The 23,157-nt window shown below is 45.7% G+C and overlaps 1 protein-coding gene across 1 annotated transcript in view; it reads left to right on the plus strand.

Annotated features, from left to right (window-relative positions):
• Window positions 1-342: 342 nt before the first annotated feature.
• The window catches only part of SCUBE1 (signal peptide, CUB domain and EGF like domain containing 1), a 1,083,891-nt gene continuing 1,061,076 nt past the window's right edge, over window positions 343-23,157 (plus strand). Inside the window, 2 exon segments of the mRNA XM_030214211.1 lie at window positions 343-467; window positions 2,879-3,001. Coding sequence (XP_030070071.1) covers window positions 380-467; window positions 2,879-3,001 — 211 coding nt within the window. The 5' untranslated portion in view covers window positions 343-379.

Genomic DNA, 23,157 nt, shown 5'->3' on the forward strand with positions numbered 1-23,157 from the left:
ATCAAACATGATCGTTTCAAATAAGCCAGCAGGTATCGAAAAGTGACTAGAAAATAAATTATAGTAATTTCCTAGTTCCGATCATGTACCTGGGGAATGGAATAGTGTGAAACGGGAAAAATGAACGTTAGGAAAGGCAACAGCAGGGTCGGAAAACAGCCAGAAGTTCAGCTACCAGCCCTTAACATCCACCCCCAAACCCCTGCATCTGAGAACGAGACACATTGGCTTGTCTCCTTTTTCTCCCACCCACTTTTCCTGGGCCTTGGCGAATCAGAAGCTGGCTGTCAGCTCGTTAGTTTCTCTCGCTCCATTCTGCCAGTCCCAAGTGCGTCTCTTATCAAAGAAACACACAACTCCATTGAATTATATCATTATCATGGGGACTGTTTGTTTTTCGTGGCACTTCTGTTTGTTTTTCACCCTCTTATATAATGGCAGGTTTACGAGAGGCAATGGAGTCCCAGGTAAAAGATTTCTTGTTTCTTTTTTATTCCTATTCTCATGAAGCTGTGATAGAATGAAAAATAAGAAAGCTTTTGCTAAGGTGTGGAGAGAATGTTATGTTTCATATTAATAATGTAAGTGGTTGAGAACTTGCTTTGACTGCTCCTGATGTTTATTTGCATGATGGAACAAATTTCATAGAACGGTTTTTAAAAGAAACAGTATTTCTGCAGTACGTAGGCAGAAAAGCATCCTGTTATGAAAAATTCAACAATAAAGTGTGAAAAGATTGAAACTATGTAGCTATCTTTGCAAAGTCTAACCTGATATATTACATTCAGATGCCTCTGTGTCTGCCCTATAAAGGTTAAAAACTGTTGTTGTTTTGTCTGAGCATAATATTTTGAATGCACATTTACTCAAATGAAAGCAAAAAACTAACGTGCTTTTTTTTTTCATATGAAGATTTTGAAATATATCTATATATCAATATCTATATATCAATTGGAACAGTTTTTCTTCCTGAAAAATGGTGCTACTAATCAAATCTATGGTTTTGTGCTCGATGTTTAATAAGTTACTTTATCGGTCCTATTAAAGGTAATTTGTATTTTGTATCAGTTAAGATTTTTTTTTAATGTGATGGTTTCTCTTCTACTAGGCTTTCTCACTAAGAATTGTAATACTCTTTGGCACTTTTAATTTTTAAGGTATTTGTGAAAAATGCAGCTGCCTCTTTTATTGATGTTGATGCAGCTAATCAAAGAAGCCTCTCACAAATTTATATCTTATCTGTATTTGTATCCGATCTGAGTGTATACGACCTCAGGGTCTCAAAGAAAATCACTTAAATCACAACTTTATCTGAAATGGATCTGGAAGTGCCAGGAAGAAATATAGACTTCGGTGGTGGCTGTCTCCCTTGTACGAAAGTTAGGCTTCTTTAAAAGGAAATATAATACTGCTAGTAATTCAAAACATTTTTATTTTGGAATTCTACTATAAAGGTTGAAAGTATATGATATCTTGTACTGTTTGAAGTTGTCCTAGTCCTTTGCTGTCCTGTAATGTCTACTTGTTTTGCTCCCATCAAGAACTTTGAAGGATCTCAGATTTATCACCAGAATGAGTGGGCATTTTTCAAACAATTAGTTTTAGAATTTCAAATTAGCAAAAACCCCTCTTTTCAAGTTATTGAATATTTTGTTTTTGAAATTTGTTAATCTAATCACTGGAAAGCAACTGCTGTACCCAGATTTCTTCCATTCACTTTATAATACCTGATTTACTTTATTCCAGTTTATCTTGCTTAAATACATCAGAAGATGACTTTTCTTTGCTTTCAGAGAGCCCCACATGGGCCTGATGCATTAAAACTGTGAAGGAATCAATTAAGTAGATTCCCTAGTAGGCAGACTTTCCTTATTGACAGCAAGGCATCAATCAATAGCCCTGGGCTACTTTCTGTCATTGAGGCTAGGGGTTTGGGACTGTTCACACACATTGGAAGACATTCTTCCAAAAGGCCATCATTCCCCCCCCCCCTCCCATCTGCAATTAGGCTTATTCAAGTTACTTCTGATTTTTATAGAGTATTAGGAACAGTTAAATTTATGCTAAGAGAAATTAATGACACTTCCTAAAGAGCCAAAAGAAAATAAATTTTATAGAGTATCTTAATTAACCTATAAAAGCTGTTGTAACTGAGAAATAACACTTATTTCACTAAGTGGGATAATGAGCTTTGAAAGAAAATAGTGTTTTTGAAAATGTTTTCTTTATTATGCCACACATTCATTTAATTTTACATGTGTATAGAATTAATTACACCTTAGGAATGACCCTGCCTTTAGAATAGGCTTTTGATGATTTCTTCCGGGGGGGGGGGGGGGGGATAGTAGTTTTGTAAGCATAGCTTCATTAGCTTTTATAGTTCAAAGTTTATATTGATGATCAAAGCCGCCAAGACCCCAATATATTTATTTCTTTAAACAAACTACCCTTCCACACTCATATTTTACATACAGCATACTTTTTTCTAAATGTTTTATGCGGATTTAAAATGTTATAAAAATTCTGGTCAGCATTATATTGACAAAGGTGACAGGCTAACCTATAATGCTCCCAATAAATCAAAGGACATAGAGAATGTAAGCCCCATTTCAAGGTGCTTTTTTTGGGTGGGGGGGCTGAGGGCATATGAATTATGAGGTCATAATTACTTCTTTTTTTAATGTCTTTTGTATTGCTTCTGTTATTTCTTCATTATACAATGTATGCTCTTAAAGCATGAATTTACAAATGAGGCTGGATCTGTCCAGTTTGAATTTAGGTAGCTGCATGCTTTGTTATTACATTTTTGTGAATGCTTCACTGGTCCTTTTGGGGAGGAGGCAGTCATTTTTTCTGTCTTGTTTCATGTTGGCTATAGATAGTGATGAATGTGCTGAAGGGACGGATGACTGCCACATTGATGCAATTTGTCAAAATATACCTAAGTCTTATAAATGCATCTGTAAACCGGGCTATAAGGGAGAGGGGAAACAATGTGAAGGTAAGAACTTCACTCTTTCTCATGTGTTTGCTCTGTTAAGGCTTTTGTAAATAGCTGAATTCCTGAAATGATTAATGCAGATCTACAGCTGCTTACTTTCAGATTGTACTGTTTATTGGTAAGCTGTTCCTGCTGCTTCTGCTAATTGTTGTGCATCAAAACCATAGAGGGTCTTGTTGTTTAAAAATATTTGTTTTTTCCTAAAATATTTGTCTAGCAAATGCAGTCACTTCTAATATTAGGTAGGTCTTCTTGCATCAAACAGATCAAATAATTAGGATTTTATTCTGTCACAGAATGTTTTAAGTAAATTTGGGGCCCTTTTACTAAAATGCATAAAAATATGAGCTTAGTACATTTTAGCATGGGGCTTTATTGTGCACTAAGCCCATTTTTAACATAGCAGTCAAATATAGCTTTTTCTTTTTATAATTTTGCAGGTCCAGCGCTGGCTATTAATGTTCAAGACCTGCAAAAAATTGATGTGGGAACACTTACTGCCTCCTATTTAGGAGGCTCTAAGACCTCTTGCATTAACCTAGTGTTAACCAGTTAATGCATGCTAATTCTAATGTGCCCATGACACACCCCATTAAAAATATGTTTTTAAAATGTAACACATGCGTTAGCATGGGCAAACAGGCAAATAACCACAAAATGCTTTAGGGCTCCTTTTACTAAGTGGCAGTAAACTTGCTCACTACCGCTCGCTATACAGGAAGTACTGCTGAACCACTGCAGCAGCACAGCAGTAATTCCCACCCCTAGCGCACCATCATTTCTGGTGCTACAAAAATTTATTTTTGTAAGCAGGAGTGTACCTGGTAATCGGGCAGCCGGTCACTACTGGGTTAATGCGGGCACCCTTACTACCACTTTACTGGGTGGCAGTAAGGGCTCCCCCGAAATGGCCACGCAGCAAGTGCTTTACTTGCTGCACGGCCATTTCCTGCAGAAAGGTGAGACTTCCCTTTTACCAGCTGCAGTAAAAGGGGGCCTCAGCACGCATGTAAAACATGCACCGATGCCAGCACCAGCCCCCTTTTGCCTCAGCTTGGTAAAGGGGGCCCTTAATGTGTTTTGCAGTAAGCCTTTTCTCATGCATTAAGCCTGTGTTAGGGCTTAGAGTACTTAGAGGTCCTTTTACTAACCAACGGTAAAAAGTGGCCTGTGCTAGTTCTGGCACATGAAATTGGTGCATGCTGGGCCATTTTTTACCATGACGTGAAAAAGGCCTTTTAATAAATGGGGTAGAAAATGACTGTGTGTTGCCTGAGCCCTTACTGTCACCTATTTAAAAGGCGGTAAGGGCTCATGCGCTACTCATGCAGTAATTGGGCAGCATGCAGCAATGTGGCCACACTGCTGATTACCTCTGGGAACGCCCCTCATGGTAGAAAATTATTTTACTAAATATACTATTTTGGTTAGTGATATATTTATTGACCCTTAAAGTCCCTCATGAGAAATTCCAGAGAAAATTAAAAAGCCATGGGATAGAAAGCAAAACTCTGTTGTGGATTGAGAACGGGTTAAAAGATAGAAAACCGGGGGGGGGGGGGGGGGGGGGGGGTAGGATTAAGAGAATGCCTCAGGGATCTGTACTAGGACCTGAGCTTCTTAAAAATCTTTATAAATTAAATGGGAATGACAAGCATGCTGATTAAATTTGCAGATGACACAAAATTATTCAAAGTTGTTAAATCATATATGTATTGTGAAAATTTGCAGGAGGACCTTAGGAAATTGGAAAAAAACTGGGCATCCAAATGGCAGATAAAATGTAATGTGGACAAATACAAAGTGATACATATTGGAAAGAATAACCCAAATCAAAGCTTTCTGAAAATCTAGATACACCACATCAACTGGCTCACCTTTATCCATATGTTTATTCATGCATTCAGAAAAATGTAGCAGTTTAGTGAGGCAAGACTTTTCTTGGCTGAATCCATGTTGACTCTGTCATTTGTGGTGTTTCAGATGCTGCCTTGGCATCCCATTGCCCTCTTCCCACTTGGCTAGTATCAGAGAGTTCAATTGCAGATCACTCAAAATATTGCAGTTCAGCTAATTTTCTCCTTAAATAAATATGATATGTTAATCTTCACTAGTTGCAGTGGCCTAGTGGTTAGGGTGGTGGACTTTGGTCCTGAGGACCTGAGTTCAATTCCCACTTCAGGCACAGACAGCTCCTTGTGATTCTGCACAAGTCACTTAACCCTCCTCTGTTGTCCCATGTAAGCCACATTGAGCCTGCCATGAGTAGGAAAGCACAGGGTACAAAAATATAGAGGAGAGAATTATGTTTACATTTTCTTGTATTTTATAGAAGGTTTTAAATGGTGACTTTCCGGAATATATGTTTTTACACTTTCAATTTTCTAATATAAATAAGCATAGGAGATTGACTAATAATGCTCCTTTTTTCTTTCTGGCAGTGAAAGGGGAAAAAAGACTTATAATTCATATAATACTTTTAGTTTTTCAAGCTCCAAAAATCTGGAAGGAAATTGCTCTATATTTTGAAAATGCAAATTCTTGTTTCAGAAAAAATCAGAAGACACTTTTATATAAAAGATATTTTCAATGCTACACTTAGGGCCGTTTACTAAAGCACACTAGTGTTTTTAGTGCACACTTACGGGCTTATTTTCGAAAGAGAAGCCCATCTTTTGACATAAATCGCAAGATGGGCGTCCTCACAGGGTCGCTCAAATCAGCATAATCGAAAGCCGATTTTGGACGTCCCCGACTGCTTTCCGTCGCAGAGACTACCAAAGTTCCTGGGGGCGTGTCGGAGGCATAGGGAAGGCGGGACTAGGGCATACCTAACACATGGGCGTCCTTGACCCATAATGGGAAAAAAAGGGCATCCGTGATGAACACTTGGACGACATTACCTGGTCCTTTTTTTCTTACGACCAAGCCACAAAAAGGTGCCTGAACTGACCAGATGACCACCATAGGGAATCTGGGATCACCTCCCCTTACTCCTCCAGTGGTCACTAACCCCCTCCCACCCTCAAAAAAACATCTTTAAAAATATATTTTGCCAGCCTCTATGCCAGCCTCAAAGATCATACCCAGCTCCATGACAGCAGTATGCAGGTCCCTGGAGCAGTTTTAGTGGGTGCAGTGCACTTCAGGCAGGTGGACCCAGGCCCATCCCCCGCTACCTGTTATACGACATTACCTGGTCCTTTTTTTCTTACGACCAAGCCACAAAAAGGTGCCTGAACTGACCAGATGACCACCATAGGGAATCTGGGATCACCTCCCCTTACTCCTCCAGTGGTCACTAACCCCCTCCCACCCTCAAAAAAACATCTTTAAAAATATATTTTGCCAGCCTCTATGCCAGCCTCAAAGATCATACCCAGCTCCATGACAGCAGTATGCAGGTCCCTGGAGCAGTTTTAGTGGGTGCAGTGCACTTCAGGCAGGTGGACCCAGGCCCATCCCCCGCTACCTGTTATACTTGTGGTGGTAAATGAGCCCTTCAAAACCCACCAGAAACCCACTGTACCTACATCTAGGTGCCCCCCTTCACCCATAAGGGCTATGGTAGTGGTGTACAGTTGTGGGGAGGGGGTTTTGGGGGGCTCAACACACGAGGTAAGGGAGCTATGTACCTGGGAGCTTTTTCTGAAGTCCACTGCAGTGCCCCCTAGAGTGCCCAGATGGTGTCCTGGCATGTGAGGGGGACCAGTGCACTACGAATGCTGGCTCCTCCCATGACCAAAGGGCTTGCATTTGGTCATTTCTGAGATGGGCGTCCTTAGTTTCCATTATCGCCGAAAATCAGAAACGACCAAGTCTAAGGATGACCATCTCTAGGGACAACCTAAATTTCAAGATTATGTGTCTGTATCTTAAGGATTTTTCTTACATTTTGTATTGAAAGGTATTCTATATATACTTTGTAACTTAAGTGTAATTCCCAAGTGATTATCTTGGTTTTTTGATCATTGTAAATTGCTTAGAACCTTGTGGTATTAGTGATATCTTATATAATAATACTCACGATGAACCTGGCTGCCTGTGTCCGTAACTTTGGGCTCCGAAGCCGCAGCTGACGTCACTGGACGTGATCAAGTTGGAATCTGTTTGTGTGCATGCGTCAAACATCAGACGCACGAACATAAACTGATTCCAACTTGATCATTCCTCCATGACTCCACGCTGCATGGCGGCGAACAAGACTTTGGCTGGCGGGGGTTGGGGTCCCCCGCCAGCACAGGTACGCGACAGCAGCGGGGGATGTTTTGGGGGGCTCGAGAGAGTCGCGACAGGGGGGTCCAGGGGTCAGGAACTCTGAGGGGGGATCTGGAAATCAGAGGGAGGGGGGTCCGCTAATCAGAGGGAGGAAGGCAGGGAGGTGGGATCTGCAAATTGGAGGGAGGGAGGCAGGGAGGTGGGGTCTTGAACTCGGACAGTGGGAGGGAGGGGTCTGGAACTCGGATGGAGGGAGGGGGCTCTGGAACTGGGAGGGGGGTCTGGAACGGGGGAGTGATGGGGGTCTGGACTTCAGAGGAGGGGACGAGAGGGGAGGGGGGGAATGCACCACCAGTACAAAAACTAAAAAAAAAAAAAAAAAAAAGAGGGGAAGACCCTGGAACTTAGAGGGAGGGAGGGAGAGGGGGGAATGGACGACGATGACCCTGGAACACGGAGGAAGGGGGGACACTGGAACTGGGTGGGAGGGAGGGACCCCAGGCACACACACTCTCTCTCACAGACACACACTCGCACACAGTCTCACTCACTCTGTCACACACACACACACACACACACACACACACACACACACACACTCGCAAATTCACTCTCTCTCACACAGTCACTCTCACACACACTCTCTCAAACATACACACTCTGAGGAAAACCTTGCTAGCACCCATTTCATTTGTGCCTGAAACGGGCCTTTTCTATTAGTGTAAATAATAATAATAAGGGGGGAAGGAAATTAGAGGGACATGGGATCGGAGGTAGTGTCTTACTGTGGATTAAAAACTGGTTGAAAGGAAACAGAGAGTATGATTAAAAGGTCAATATTTGCAATGGAGAAGGGTAGTTAGTGGGGTCCCTCAGGGATCTGTGCTGGGACCTCTGCTTTTTAACATATTCATAAATGACCTTGAGATGGGGGTAACTAGTGAGGTAATCAAATTTGCCAATGACACAAAGTTATTCAAAGTCATCAAATCGCAAGAAGATTGTGAAAAACTACAAAAGGACCTTACGAGACTGGAAGACTGGGCGTCTAAATGGTGCAACCGCATCTCAAGTATTGTGTTCAATTCTGGTTGCCGCACCTCAAAAAAGATATAGTGGATTTGGAAAAGGTGCAGAGAAGGGCGACAAAGATGATACAGGGGATGGGATGATTTCCCTATGAGGAAAGGCTGAAGAGGCTGGGGCTCTTCAGCTTGGAGAAGAGGCGGCTGAGGGGAGATATGATAGAGGTCTATAAGATAATGGAACGGGTCGATGTGGAGCATCTGTTTACGCTTTCCAAAAATACTAGGACAAGGGGGCATGCGATGAAGGTGCAGTGTGGTAAATTCAAAATGAATCGGAGGAAATGTTTCTTCACCCAATGCATAGTTAAACTCTGGAATTCGCTGCCGGAAAAAGTGGTTAAGGCAGTTAACTTAGCGGACTTCAAAGAAAGGTTGGACGGCTTCCTGGAGGAAAGTCCATAGAATGTTATTGAATAGACGAGGGAATAATACACTATTTCTAGGAGGTGAGGGACAAATTGCTTGTTCTTTTAGCCGCTGTCAGTGACAGGGTGCTGGGCTTGATGGACCCTTGGTCTGTCCCAGTGTGGTGATGCTTATGTACTTATGTACATACAAATAAGTAAAAGCTCAGGAGAACCTGGAGTGGTACCTCCTTATTGGGAGGGCTTGTAGCAGCCCAATAGATCCTTTGATAATGGAAGGCTTTATGTGTATGGCTCTTTAAACGCAGGGGGAGGGGAACCCAGGGCAGACAGTTGATGAAAGGTCCAGCAAGTTGTTCTCCCCAGTTCCACCCAGGAGATTTAATGCTCCAGTCACAGAGGAGGAGGAGGAGGAGAGATATTAGTTCCCCTGTAGGATATATAAACTTCCCTTGGCTGAGAGAAAGGGAAAGAGGAGGGGAAGGAAAGGAAGATCCTATCCAGGACTGGGAAGCATATGCTGAGAAACCCTGAGAAAAAAACCAAGGGAATTCAGAGGAGAAAAGTAAAGCCTTGCCCTGACAAAGCTGGTGCTAACTCCTGTTGAACTCTCTTCTAGAGAAGATGGACTGTAAAGGAAAGACAGTTGGAGTGACCTCTATGTAGTTTTGCTTTGAGAGCAAATACTCTGGTAGTTTAGCTGTACTTTTTGTTTAGGAACGGTCATGGGGAGGTTTTTGGCAAAAGAAAGCAATGTAGGCGGGACCTTCCCACTTTACTTGCTTCTACACTGAGCAATAAAGATATCAAAAAGGGTACAGCAGAACGCCAGCAGAAGGGCATGATGCTTGAGAAAGAGAAGCCAAGTGGACTATATGCTGCTTGTATTTGCAATGGCTGCGTGAAAGTAAAGCAGCTGAATTAAAAGACACAAGCTTGGATAATGAAGAGGGAACATTCAATGTTTTAAACCGTATAGGAAGCAGTAGAATGTTACTAGGAAAGGTCACTAAGAACCCTGTGGGATTAAGGTAGAAATAATGCAGCAACCAAAGGTTTTTTTTGATTGTGCCTTCCCCAAGGTAGGGGCAGCATTAGCAGCCACTGAAGAACTAATTTCCATATCCAAAGAATGCTGGGAAAATATATAATTTCAGGGAATTGTGTGCTTTAATGAGAAGGATTACTGATTGCTTTAATAAATATTTTTCATATTTAATTATACTATATACTCTGTATTTGTCTACTCCAGAGTCTGTAATCTACCTCTCCGGAACTATGTAAGCCACATTATGCCTACAAATAGGTGGGAAAATCTGGGATACAAATGTAACAAATAAATAATGAATTAACTTAGACATTTAGGCCTCTTTTACCAAACCATGCTAGCGATTCCTGCATGGCAAATGAGAGGAAGACCATTGAATTCCTGCGGGCTTCCTCTCATTTGCTGTGCAGGATTGGTAGAGTGGCTTTGTAAAAGAGGCCCTTAGTTTCTCACCCTGAATGAGAGTGGACAGTAAGCGAGAGACTTCCAAGCTTCAAGCTCAAGCCTTGATTACTCTATTTTCTCCATGGCTCAGGCCTGGAGAGGAGTTGGTCTACTGATTCCATTTAGGTGTGTTGGGACTGCCAGTTGAACAAGTGGAAGCCTCTGCTTATTGTAACCAGGAGTCCATTTCCAATTGTCTGAGACCACTTTGGTTTGTGCTTATCACACATTAAACCATATTTGTCTATATGTTTGGCAATGTTATTTTTTATAATAGTTTCTATCATTTTGCTGAGCACTGATGTCAGGTTTATCGGTCTTTTATTCTTAAATTATCCCATGAATCTTTTTAAAAAATTGATGATACATTGGGTACCTTCCAATCTTCAGGTACATACTCCAGAGATTATATCAAACCTGATCATTTTATGATCCCTGTTTTCAAATGGCCCCAGAAACAGTACCTCTTGCATCAGATCATGTCCTCCACTAAGGACTAGGTCTAAAATTATTTCCTCCTTTGTTGGTTCCTGAAACAGCTGCTCCATAAAGCAGTCCTTGATTTCCTCCCTAACACACCCTGATGTTACATTTACCCAGTCAATATTGGGGTAATTGAAATCACCCATTATTACTGAGTTATCTAATTTGTTAGCCTCCCTAATTTCTGATAAAATTTTTGCAACTCTCTGTTCATCCTGGCTAGGTGCACAGTAGTACACTCCTATCATTATCCTTTTCCCCTTTACACATGGAATTTCAATCCATAGGGATTACAAGATGTGTTTTTATGTCCTCTAGAATGTTTACTCTATTCGATTCAAAGCCCTCCTGAATGTATAATGCTACTCTTCCACTAATCACTGTGATATAATTTGTACCCTGGTGTGACAGTGTTCCATTGGTTATCATCCTTCCACCAGGTCTCAGAGATGTCTATTATATCTATCTTTTCATTAAGTGCAATATGTTCTAACTCTCCAATCTTATTTCTTAGGCTTCTGGCATTTGCATACAGACATTTGAAGCAATGTTTGTTGTTCTTATTTATAACCTGTTCAGCAGTTGACAGTAATAGATTTGCAAGATTGCAGATTTTCTGCTGTTTATTGAAAGACACCTGGGGGCTCATTTTCAAAGCACCATGGGGTTCTTTTACTAAGGTGCATAGGCGCCTATGCACGTCCAATTTGCATCACTTTGGAACTAGCGCCCAGCTACCACGTTCTCTGTGCAGTAATTCCATTTTTTATGCGCATCCAATACACGCGGCAAAATAATATTTTTTATTTTCTTCCGTGTGGCGCAAATCGGGCATTAATCAGGCCTGCTGTTTTTAACATCTTTGTGAGTGATATTTTGGAAGGACTGTCTAGTAATATTTGTCTCTTTGCGAATGATACGAAACTCTGCTACAGGGTGGACAACCTGTAAGGTGTGGATGACACGAGGAAGGACCTAGCGAAACTTGAGGAATGTTCCAATATTTGACAACTGAGATTTAATGCTAAAAAATGCATGGTCATGCACTTGGGTCACAGGACTCTGAGGGAATGATACAATATAGGTGGTGAAGTGCTTCTGTGCTCAAAGGAAGAGTGGGACTTGGGAGTGATTGTGTCTGATGACCTTAAAGTTTCCAAACAGGTGGAAAGAGAGAGAGTCATAGCCAGAAGGATGCTTGGGTGCATAAGGAGAGGGATGACCAGCAGGAAAAAAGAGGTGATAGTACCCTTGTATAGGTCTTTGGTGAGGCCTCATTTACAGTACTGTGTGCAGTTCTGGAGACCGCATCCACAGAAGGATATAAACAGGATATAGTCTATCCAGAAGGCAGCTACAAAATAGGTAAGCAGTCTTGGACGTAAAACATATAGGGACAGGCTCAGGAACCTCAACATCTTTATATGCTGGAAGCAGTGGCATAGCTACATGGGGCCACAGGGGCCTGGGCCCCTCAAATTTCTTCTGGACCCCTGGTTTTGCTGGTGGGGGTCCCCAACCCCCACCAGCTGAAGCCTTGTCCAGTGCCGGTCTCCATGCCAACGTGTTCCCTGCCCTGCTCTGTCTTCCCCTCACCTCCGGCACGCTACTTTTAGTGAAACTGCTCAATTTCACTAAAAAGAGCATGCAGGACATGAGGGGAAGACAGAGTAGGGCAGGCAATGCAGCGGTGCCAAAGACTGGTGCTGGACAAGGCTTCAGCTGGCGGGGGTTGGGGACCCCTGCCAGCCAAGGTATTTGCTGCAGCAGTGGGTGGGGAGCAGCAGGGCAGCAATGCGGCAGTGGGGGGGGGGGGGGGTGGCAGACTAAAATCTGCCCTCCCACCTCGGGCTCTGGCCCCCTCCCACCACAAGGTCTGGCTACGCCCCTGGCTGGAAGAGAGGAGGGAGAGAGGAGTTATGATAGAGACATTTAAATATCTCGAGGGCATTAATGTACAGGAAGTGAGCCTTTTTCAAATGAAAGAAAACCCTGTAATGAAGGGGCTTACGATGAAGTTAAGAGGAAATAGGCTTAGGAGGAATTTAAGAAACTATTCATTCAAAGGCTGGTGGAATCTTGGAATGGTCTCCCAGTAGAGGTCGTGGAGATGAGGACTGTGTCGGAATTTAAGAAAGTGTGGGACAAACATGTGGGATCCCTTAGGAAATGGAAGAGTTAGTGGTTATGAAGGATGGGCAGACTGGATGGGCCATTTGGCCTTTATCTGCCATCATGTTTCCTAAAAGGTCACGGAAGAATAAGCTCCTTAGACCATGCCCGACATCTAACAGCATCTAACTGCAAAACAACTGCAGATTAGCTGAAACTGACCGTAGATCAGTGAGGACCGAAAAGCCCGATCCAGGAAATCAAGTGGAACGCTTGCTTTACTGCCTGGCAGACGATCCAGCCGAAAGGGACAATCGCCAGCCCAGCAGACTGACCTCGTGGCCAACGGTCGAACTGACTGACTGCGGACGATCAGACCGACCGAAAAGTCCGATCCAGGAGAACAAGCGGAACGCTTGCTCCATTACCTGGTAAGCGACCCAGCTGAAACGGATAATCGCCAGCTCAGTAGACTGACCTCGTAGCCAAAGAAAGAACCGACCGAACGCAGCCTCCCAGACGATCACCAGGCTTGGTCCCCAAAATGAAAAACAATAGAACTGGTCCTACTGGAATCAAGGCCGCTCACCTACCTGCTCAACAGTGAGAGGCTACGGCTGTACGCGGAACGACTCAGGAACATCCTACAGACTTCCAGTACGAAGGGAACGGTGCAGAGGAAATCCTGAACTCCAGAACTCTCCTGACTGGGAACAGGACCGATCACCTGCCTGACCAACACCGGGAGGCTACTGCGGAACGCGAGTCATCCCCGAATCATCTTGTGGGCTTCCAGTGTGAAGGAAACAGCACTGAGGAACTCCTGCCTGACTCGTGATCATGGCGTTACTCTAGCAGAATCGATCTACCGCACTGGAGATGAACTGCCTGCATACTATCCTAGAGAAGCGCGAGATCTCGAAAGGACTTGTGCACAATAGACTGATACATCTGGAGCTGGATGCTCCACGCGGACGTGACCTGCTCTGCTGGTAACCCCTAAAGCGCCGAAGCACAGAATTGCAACAAATAACGCCTGACTCAGTTCCTCATCACATATAATGCAATCCATCTGCATTGCTTGTTCCAGTCTGCCTGTTCCAGCTTGTTCCCGTCCATCCGTTCCAGCTTGCTCTAGTACATCTGCTCCAACTTGTTCCTGTCCATCTGCATTGCTTGTTCCAGCGTGTTCCAGTCTGCCTGTTCCAGCTTGTTCCCATCCGTCCGTTACAGCCTGCTCCAGTCCATCTGTTCCAGCCTGTTCCTGTCTGTCTATTCCAGCTTGTTCCAATCCGTCTACTCCGCTGCCTTCTGCTCCAACTTGTTCCACTCCATCTGCTCCACCTAGTTCCAGTCCATCTGCTCCAACTTGTTCCAGTCCATCTGCATTGCTTGTTCCAGTGTGTTCCAGTCCGCCTGTTCCAGCTTGTTCCAGCCTGCTCCAGTCCATCTGTTCCAGCCTGTTCCTGTCCGTCTATTCCAGCTTGTTCCAATCCATCTGTTCCTGCCTGCTCTAGTCCGCCCGTTCCAGCCGCTCCAGTCCATCTGTTCCAACTTGTTCAAGTCTTGATTTTGCCTTCCTGTCTGCCTGCCTGGTAGCCCTTCAACCAACCTGCCTGCCTGCCTGCTAATCCATCAACCAGCCTGCCTGCTTGTCAGCCCATCAACCAACCTGCCTGCTTGTCAGTCCATTGACTTTCCTGCTCGACTGCCCATCAACTTGCCTGCTTCTCAGCCCATCAACTTGCCTGCTTCTCAGCCCATCGACTTGCCTGCTTGCCTGCCCATCAACTACCTGCCTGCCTTCAAGCAGCACATCTATCTACCTGCCTCCCCAGCCTACCTGCCTGCCTTGCCTTCAAGCCTGCACATCTATCTACCTTCCTACCGAGCTTACCTGCCTGCCTGCTGCCTGCCATCCCAGTTTTAAGCCTCCAGTCCAGCTTTCCCGATCTATCTACTACTACTACTACTACTATTAAACATTTCTATAGCGCTACTAGACTTATGCAGCGTATTGCTTAACACCTCAGTCACTACATATGCACCCGTAACACCTCAGTCACTACTTATGGTCTCTTTACACATTCTCTTCCTTGCCCTGTCCCTTCCTAATCTTTCTTCCCTCCCCCCACCGCTGTCTACCGCTGGAACTCCCTACCCACCCCCGTCCCTCACCACCTCACCATCTCTCCTGTCCCCCTCCTCCTTCCTAGTTCTCAACCTTCAACACCTCCTTCCTGCCATTAACCCATCCCCGTTCCTCCTAAGCGCATCCCGTCTTCGTCACCTTCGTCGCCCTACCTCCCCCACCCTCCTCCGCACTCTCTTGCTCCTTCTGCTTTCCGCGGGAGACATCAATCCCAATCCAGGTCCCCCACACCTGTCCTCGTCCTATCCATGCAAACGATTCCGGGATGTCTCCAATCTCATCTCTATTCCCCTCCTCCCCCCTCTTCCCTCCCCTTCTCATGTGCTCTGTGGAATGCCCGCTCGGTCTGCAACAAACTTTCCTTCAGCCACGATCTCTTCATCTCTCGTTCCCTTCAACTGCTTGCCCTAACTGAGACCTGGCTCAACCCTATTGACTCTGCCTCAGTCGCGGCCCTATGCCATGGAGGTTATCTTCTCTCCCACACTCCCCGCCCAGTTGGCCACGGAGGAGGCGTCGGGTTACTTCTCTCGCCCTCCTGTAATTTCCAACCCCTCCTCCTACCGCAGTCTCACTGCTTCTCATCCTTTGAAGTCCACTTCATCCGTCTATTCTACCCGCTGCCACTCAGAGTTGCTGTCATTTACCGCCCCCCTGATAAATCCCTCTCTTCCTTCCTCACCGACTTCGATGCCTGGCTTTCTGTTTTTCTTGAACCCTCATCTCCGTCCCTCATTCTCGGAGACTTTAACATATACGCTGAAGACCCATCCGACTCTCACGCTTCTCAGTTCCTCACTCTGACATTCTCCTTCAACCTCCAGCTGTGCTCCACCACCCCTACTCACCAAAATGGCCATTGTCTTGACCTCATCCTCTCCTCTACCTGCTCACCCTCCAATTTCTATGCCTCAGCTCTTCCTCTCTCTGATCATCACCTGATCACCTTCACACTTCATCACCCCCCTCAGCCCCACCCAACATTAACCACTACTTCCAGGAACCTCCTGGCTATTGACCCTCCCACCTTATCCTCCAGTATTTCTAATCTTTTCCCCTCCATCATGTCCTCCGAGTCTGTCGACAAAGCTGTCTCCGCTTACAATGCCACTCTCTCCTGTGCTCTGGACACCCTCGCACCATCCATCCCCCGTCCCACAAGGCATACTAATCCCCAGCCCTGGCTGACCCCTTCCATCTGATACCTTCGCTCCTGCGCCCGATCTGCTGAACGCCTCTGGAGGAAGTCTCGCACCCATACCGATTTCCTTCATTACAAATTCATGCTTTCCTCCTTCCAGTCCTCCCTATTCCTTGCCCAACAGGACTATTACACCCAATTGACTAATTCTCTCAGCTCCAACCCCCATTGTCTCTTTGCCACCCTTAACTCCCTCCTCAAAGTGCCCTCTGCTCCCACCCCCCTCACTCTCTCCTCAATCACTGGCTGACTACTTCCGCGACAAGGTGCAAAAGATCAACCTTGAGTTCACCACCAAGCCACCTCCTCCTCTTCACCCTTCAACCCACTCCCTCAACCAACCAACCCAGGCCTCCTTCTCCTCTTTTCCTGACATCTCCGAAGAGGAAACCGCCCACCTTCTTTCCTCCTTGAAATGCACCACTTGTTCCTCTGATCCCATCCCCACCAACTTACTTAACACCATCTCTCCTACTGTCACCCCCCCCCCCCATCTGTCATATCCTCAACCTCTCTCTCTCCACTGCAACTGTCCCTGACACCTTCAAGCACACCGTAGTCACACCACTCCTCCAAAAACCATCACTAGACCCTACCTGTCCCTCCAACTACCGCCCCATCTCCCTCCTACCCTTCCTCTCCAAGATACTTGAGTGCGCCGTTCACAGCCGCTGCCTCGATTTTCTCTCCTCTCATGCCATCCTCGATCTGCTTCAATCCGGTTTTCGCCCTCTACACTCGACAGAAACGGCGCTCTCTAAAGTCTGTAATGACCTGTTCGTTGCCAAATCCAAAGGTCATTACTCCATCCTCATCCTCCTCGACCTATCCGCTGCTTTTGACACTGTTAATCATGATTTACTTCTTGTCACACTATCCTCTTTTGGGTTCCAGGTCTCTGTCCTCTCCTGGTTCTCCTCTTATCTCTCCCACCGTACCTTCAGAGTGCATTCTCATGGATCTTCCTCCACCCCCATCCCGCTCTCTGTTGGAGTTCCCCAGGGATCTGTCCTTGGACCCCTTCTTTTTTCAATCTACACCTCTTCCCTGGGCTTGCTGATCTCATCTCATGGTTTCAAATATCATCTTTTATGCTGATGACACCCAGCTGTATCTCTCCACACCAGACATCACTGTGGAAACCCAAGCCAAAGTATCAATCTGCTTATCTGACATTGCTGCCTGGATGTCCAACCGCCACCTGAAACTGAACATGGCCAAGACCAAGCTTATCGTCTTTCCACCTAAACCCACTTCTCCTCTTCCCCCACTCTCTATCTCAGTCGATAACACTCTCATCCTCCCCGTCTCATCTGCCCGCAACCTCAGTGTCATCTTCAACTCCTCCCTCTCCTTCTCTGCGCATATCCAGCAGATAGCCAAGACCTGTCGCTTCTTTCTCTTTAACATCAACAAAATTCGCCCTTTCCTCTCTGAGCACACCACCAAAACTCTCATCCACTCTCTCATTACCTCTCGCCTTGACTACTGCAACCTACTCCTCACTGGCCTCCCACTCAGGGGCATAGCCACGGGTGGGCCTGGACGGGCCCAGGCTCACCCATTTTCCCTCCAGGCCCACCCATCCTTCGCACGCTGTCGCTGCCCTTTTGTCCCGTGGAGGCAGCGTTCAGCATTTCCTTCCTGCCCTGTCTTCTCCTCAGGCTCCGCTGCATCGTCCCGGCCTGCAAGTGGAATCGTTTTCCTTTTCGGCCGTCGCGCTGCGCTGCCATACACACAGGCAGCTTCGCTCCTCCCCCGCCACGTCCATTCTGGCCCTCTCTGATGCACTTCCTGTTAGGGCCGGATGAACGCGGCGGGGGAGGAGCGAAGCTGCCTGTGTGTATGGCAGCACAGTGCGACGGCCGAAAAGGAAAACGATTCCTCTTGCAGGGACGATGCAGCGGAGTCTGGGGAGAAGACAGGGCAGGAAGGAAACGCTGCCTCCGCGGGACAAAAGGGCTGCGACAGCGCGGGAAGGATGTGGATTCGCGGGCCTGGGGGGAAAGTGGCTGAGCTGCTGGGACATGGGAGGGAGAGGAGGAAGGGGCTGGAGGGAAGGAAGAGAGAGCTACTGGGACATGGGATGGAGAGGAAGAAGGGACTGGAGGGAAAGAAGAGAGAGCTACTGGGACATGGGAGGGAGAGGAAGAAGGGATTGGAGGGAAGGGAGAAGCTGCTGGGACATGGGAGGGAGAGGAAGAAGGGAAGGGAGAAGCTGTCGGGACATGGGAGGGAGAGGAAGAAGGGACTGGAGGGAAGGGAGAAGCTGCTGGGACATGGGAGGGAGAGGAAGATGGGACTGGAGGGAAGGGAGAGAGCGTCTGGGACATGGGATGGAGAGGAAGAAGGGACTGACGGGAAGGGAGAGCTGCTGGGATATGGGAGGGACTGGCGGGAAGGGAGAGAGCTACTGGACATGGGAGGGAGGAGGAAGGGACTGGAGAGCTGCTGGACAAGGGAGGAAGAGGAAGAAGGGACTAGAGGGAAGGGAGAGAGCTGCTGGACATGGCATGGAGAGGAGGAGGGGATTGGATGGAAGGGAGAGAGCTGCTGGACATGGGAGGGAGAGGAGGAAGGGGCTGGAGAGCTGCTGGACAAGGAAGGAAGAGGAAGAAGGGACTAGAGGGAAGAGAGCTGCTGGACATGGGAGGATAGGGAGAGAAAGAGGGGAGATGGATGAAAGGATGCAGAGAGAAAGGGGAGAAACTAGAAGGATGTGAAGAGAGGGAGGAGACTGAACAGAAAAGGGTAGAGAGACAGATACTGGATAGAAGGAGAGGGGAGATAGAGACACTAGATGGAAGGATCAGGAGAGAGGGTAGATGAGTGGAAGGATAAGGAGAGAAAGAGGGAAGACACTGGATGGAAGGGTAGGGAGAAAAAGGAGACGCTGGATGCAAAAGAAAGAGGGGAGACACGAAGGATGGGGAGAGAAAGAGGGGAACTGCTGGATGGAAAGAGGGAGAGGACAGAGTAGGGAAAGACTGGAGAATAAGAGGAAGGGGCATGTGGCGAACAAGGGTGAGGAAAAGATGAAAAGCCATAGGTGATGAATGGACAGGAAACCCTGGCAACAGAAAGACGAAGGAAAGCAGAATCTAGAGACTGGGAGCAACACAATGAGAAAAAGTAAATGGCCATACAACAAAGGTAAAGAAAATAATTTTATTTTTAATTTAGGATAAAGTAATATGGTACCTGTGTTAATAAAGTTTCAGAGACCAATACTTCCTTTCTTAGGTCAGGAGAGGATACCGCAACAGCATTATACTGACCTGAGGCAGGAGGTTTTGGCCTCTGAAAGCTCACTGAAAAGTGTGACTAAATATTTCCTGGGGGAGGGGGGTAGAGAGAAAATTTTGTGCCCACCCACTTTGGGTTCAGGCCCACCCAAAATTGGCAGTCTGGCTACGCCACTGCTCCCACTTAACCATCTATCCCCCTTCAATCCGTTCAGAACTCTGCTGCACTTCTTATATTCCGTCTAGACCGTCATGCTCATATCACCCCTCTCCTCAAGTCACTTCACTGGCTTCCAATCAGATACCGCATACAGTTCAAGCTTCTCCTTCTTACCTACAAATGCACTCAGTCTGCAGCCCCTCATTACCTCTCTACCCTCATCTCCCCTTACGTTCCCACCTGAAACCTCCACTCACAGGACAAATCCCTCCTCTCAGTACCCTTCTCCACCACCGCCAACTCCAGGCTCCGCCCTTTCTGCCTCGCCTCACCCTATGCTTGGAATAAACTTCCTGAGCCCTTGCGCCAAGCCCTCTCCCTACCCATCTTCAAATCCTTGCTCAAAGCCCACCTCTTCAATGTTGCCTTCGGCACCTAACCTTTATATCTATTCATGAAATCTAGACTGCCCCAATTTGACTGCCTTATTTGACTGACTGTACATTTGTCGTTTAGATTGTAAGCTCCTTGAGCAGGGACTGTCCTTCTATGTTAAACTGTACAGCGCTGCGTAACCCTAGTAGCGCTTTAGAAATGTTAAGTAGTAGTAGTACTATATGTACTCACTTAGGTTATTAAATCAAATTTGATCATGTTATGATCACCAGTTGCCCCAAAACCATTAACTCAAATCCTGTGTTTCACCAAGGACTAGATCTAGAAAATTGCTCTTCCACATGATCATTCTTGATTTAGCTGCAACAAACATTTTTTTCATCTAAAAACCGTACATTTATCCAGTTAATATTGGGATAATTTAAACCACTCATTTTTATTGTGTTTCCTAATCTGTTAGCCTTCCTAATTTCTGCTAACATTTCAAGATCTGTCTGTTTACTCTGAATCAGTGGATGGTGTTATACACCATCACTATTCTTTTCCCCTTTACACATGGAATTTCTATTCATAAGGATTCCAAGTTTTATTCTGTTTCCTGCAGTTTGATCTTTCTTCAGCATTCAGTTTGGTTGAGCATGATCTTTTGCTACTTCGACTGAGTGATTTGAGTTTGGGAGGAGCTGTACTATCATAGTTTTAAAATGTATTAGCTATATGAAATTACATAGTTAATGCATTATCAACTTGTATTTCCTCATACCGGAAATGGCGATTACCATTACGGAATAATGTAAGCCACATTGAGCCTGTAAATAGGTGGGAAAATGTGGGATACAAATGCAACAAATAATAATAATAATAGTGAAAAGGCATAATTGTTTATCTTTGTTGAATGCCAGGTTGTGTTCTCCAGGGGCCGGCATTATCCCCTTCCCCGTTTAATGTTATGCTTCAGCCTCTGGGGCAGGTACTTGAACAGCTGAAAATACCATTCTATATATATGCAGACAACATTACCTTGTTACTACCAATTTCTAAAGATTGGTCTTCCACTTTGGATTGTTTGACTGGTTGAGTTAGACTTATTGATCATTGGATTACCAATAATCAGGAGAAAAAATGTTTATGGTTAGGACCTGTGTGTTCAAAATTCTCACAAAGTTTTCAAATAAAGTGGATTTTTTTTTTATTTTGAGAAGGCTTCACGAATCTTAGGAGTTGGAGTTGATAATTTAATGACCTTTTTAGACCATGTTAAACATAGTAACATGGAGGGGCATAATCAAAAGGGACACCCAAGTTTTGCTGAGGACGTCCTTGCAAAATGTCTCGGTGGAGGGGCGGGGAAACCCGTATTATCGAAACAAGATGGATGTCCATCTTTCGTTTTGATAATACGGGCGGGACGCCCAAATCTTGAAATTTAGGTCGTCCTTAGAGATAGTCATCCCTAGACTTGGTCGTTTCTGATTTTTGGCAATAATGGAAACCAAGGACGCCCATCTCAGAAATGACCAAATGCAAGCCCTTTGGTCGTGGGAGGAGCCAGCATTCGTAGTGCACTGGTCCCCCTCACATGCCAGGACACCAACTGGGCAACCTAGGGGGCACTGCAGAGGACTTCAGAAATTGCTCCCAGGAACATAGCTCCCTAACCTTGGGTGCTGAGCCCCCAACCCCCCCAAAACCCACTACTCACAACTGTACACCACTACCATAGCCCTTATGGGTGAAGGGGGGCACCTACATGGTGGGTTTTGGAGGGCTCACATTTACCACCACAAGTGTAACAGGTAGTGGGGGATGGGCCTGGGTCCGCCTGCCTGATGTGCACTGCACCCACTAAAACTGCTCCAGGGACCTGCATACTGCTGTGATGGACCTGAGTATGACATTTGAGGCTGGCACAAAATATTTTTAAAGATGTTTTTTTGAGGGTGGGAGGGGGTTAGTGACCACTGGCGGAGTAAGGGGAGGTGATCCTCGATTCTCTCCGGTGGTCATCTGGTCAGTTTGGGCACCTTTTTGTGGCTTGGTCATAAGAAAAACAGGACCAGGTAAAGTCATCCAAGTGCTCGTCAGGGACACCCTTTTTTTCCATTATGGGTCGATGACACCCATGTGTTTGGCACGCCCAAGTTCCGCCTTCGCTATGCTTTCAACACCACCCTGCGAACATTGGTCGTCCCCGCGATAGAAAGCAGTTGCCGACACCCAAAATCAGCTTTCGATTATGCCGATTTGGGCAACCCTGTGAGAAGGACGCCCATCTTCCGCTTTGTTTCGAAAGATGGGCGTCCTTCTCTTTCGAAAATAAGCCTGATAGTAACGTAACATAGTAAATGGCAGCAGATAAAGACCTGTACGGTCCACCCAGTCTGCCAAACAAGATAAACTCATTTCACATGGTGAGCGATACTTTATATGTATATCCGAGTTTGATTTGTCCTTGTCAATCTCAGAGCACAGACTGCAGAAGTCTTCTTAGCACTGTTTCCGTACCAAAAGTTCCGAAGCTAACGTCGAAGCCCTTTAAAATTTACACTCTAGCCCATACATTCCATTCAGTCACGATCAAGGGATAGATAGACCATAGAAGTCTGCCCAGCACTGGTTTTGCTTCTCAAGTGCCATTCAGTCTCCGCTAAGATTCCGTGGATCTATTTCTTCTAAACAGGTTTTCTTTGTGTTTATCCCATGCATGTTTGAATTCCTTTACCGTTCCCATCTCCACCACCTCCTGCAGAAGAGCATTCCATGTATCCACCACCCTTTCCGTGAAAAAATACTTCCTGACATTACTCCTGAGTCTGCCCCCCTTCAATCTCAATTCGTGTCCTCTAGTACTACCGCTTTCCTGTCTCCAGAAAAGGTTTGTTTGCAGATTAATGCCATTCAAATATTTGAACCTCTGTATCATGTCACCCCTGTTTCTCCTTTCCTCCAAGGTATACATGTTCATGTCAGCAAGTCTCTCTTTTTACGGTAGGCTTTTCTTTGCACTGCTTCCAGTCTTTTTACATCTTTAGGAAGATACGACCTCCAAAACTGAACACAATACTCCAAGTGGGGTCTCACCAACAACTTGTAGAGGGGCATCAACACTTCTTTACTTTTGCTGGTTATACCCATCTCTATGCAGCCTAGCATCCTTCTGGCCATGGCCGTCGCCTTGTTTCTTCACATTCAGATCCTCGGACACCTACACCCCAAGGTTTCTCTCCTGAGACGAGCTTACTGA

Source organism: Microcaecilia unicolor, chromosome 9 (assembly GCF_901765095.1).
Source record: "Microcaecilia unicolor chromosome 9, aMicUni1.1, whole genome shotgun sequence".
NCBI classification, from domain to species: Eukaryota; Metazoa; Chordata; class Amphibia; order Gymnophiona; family Siphonopidae; genus Microcaecilia; species Microcaecilia unicolor.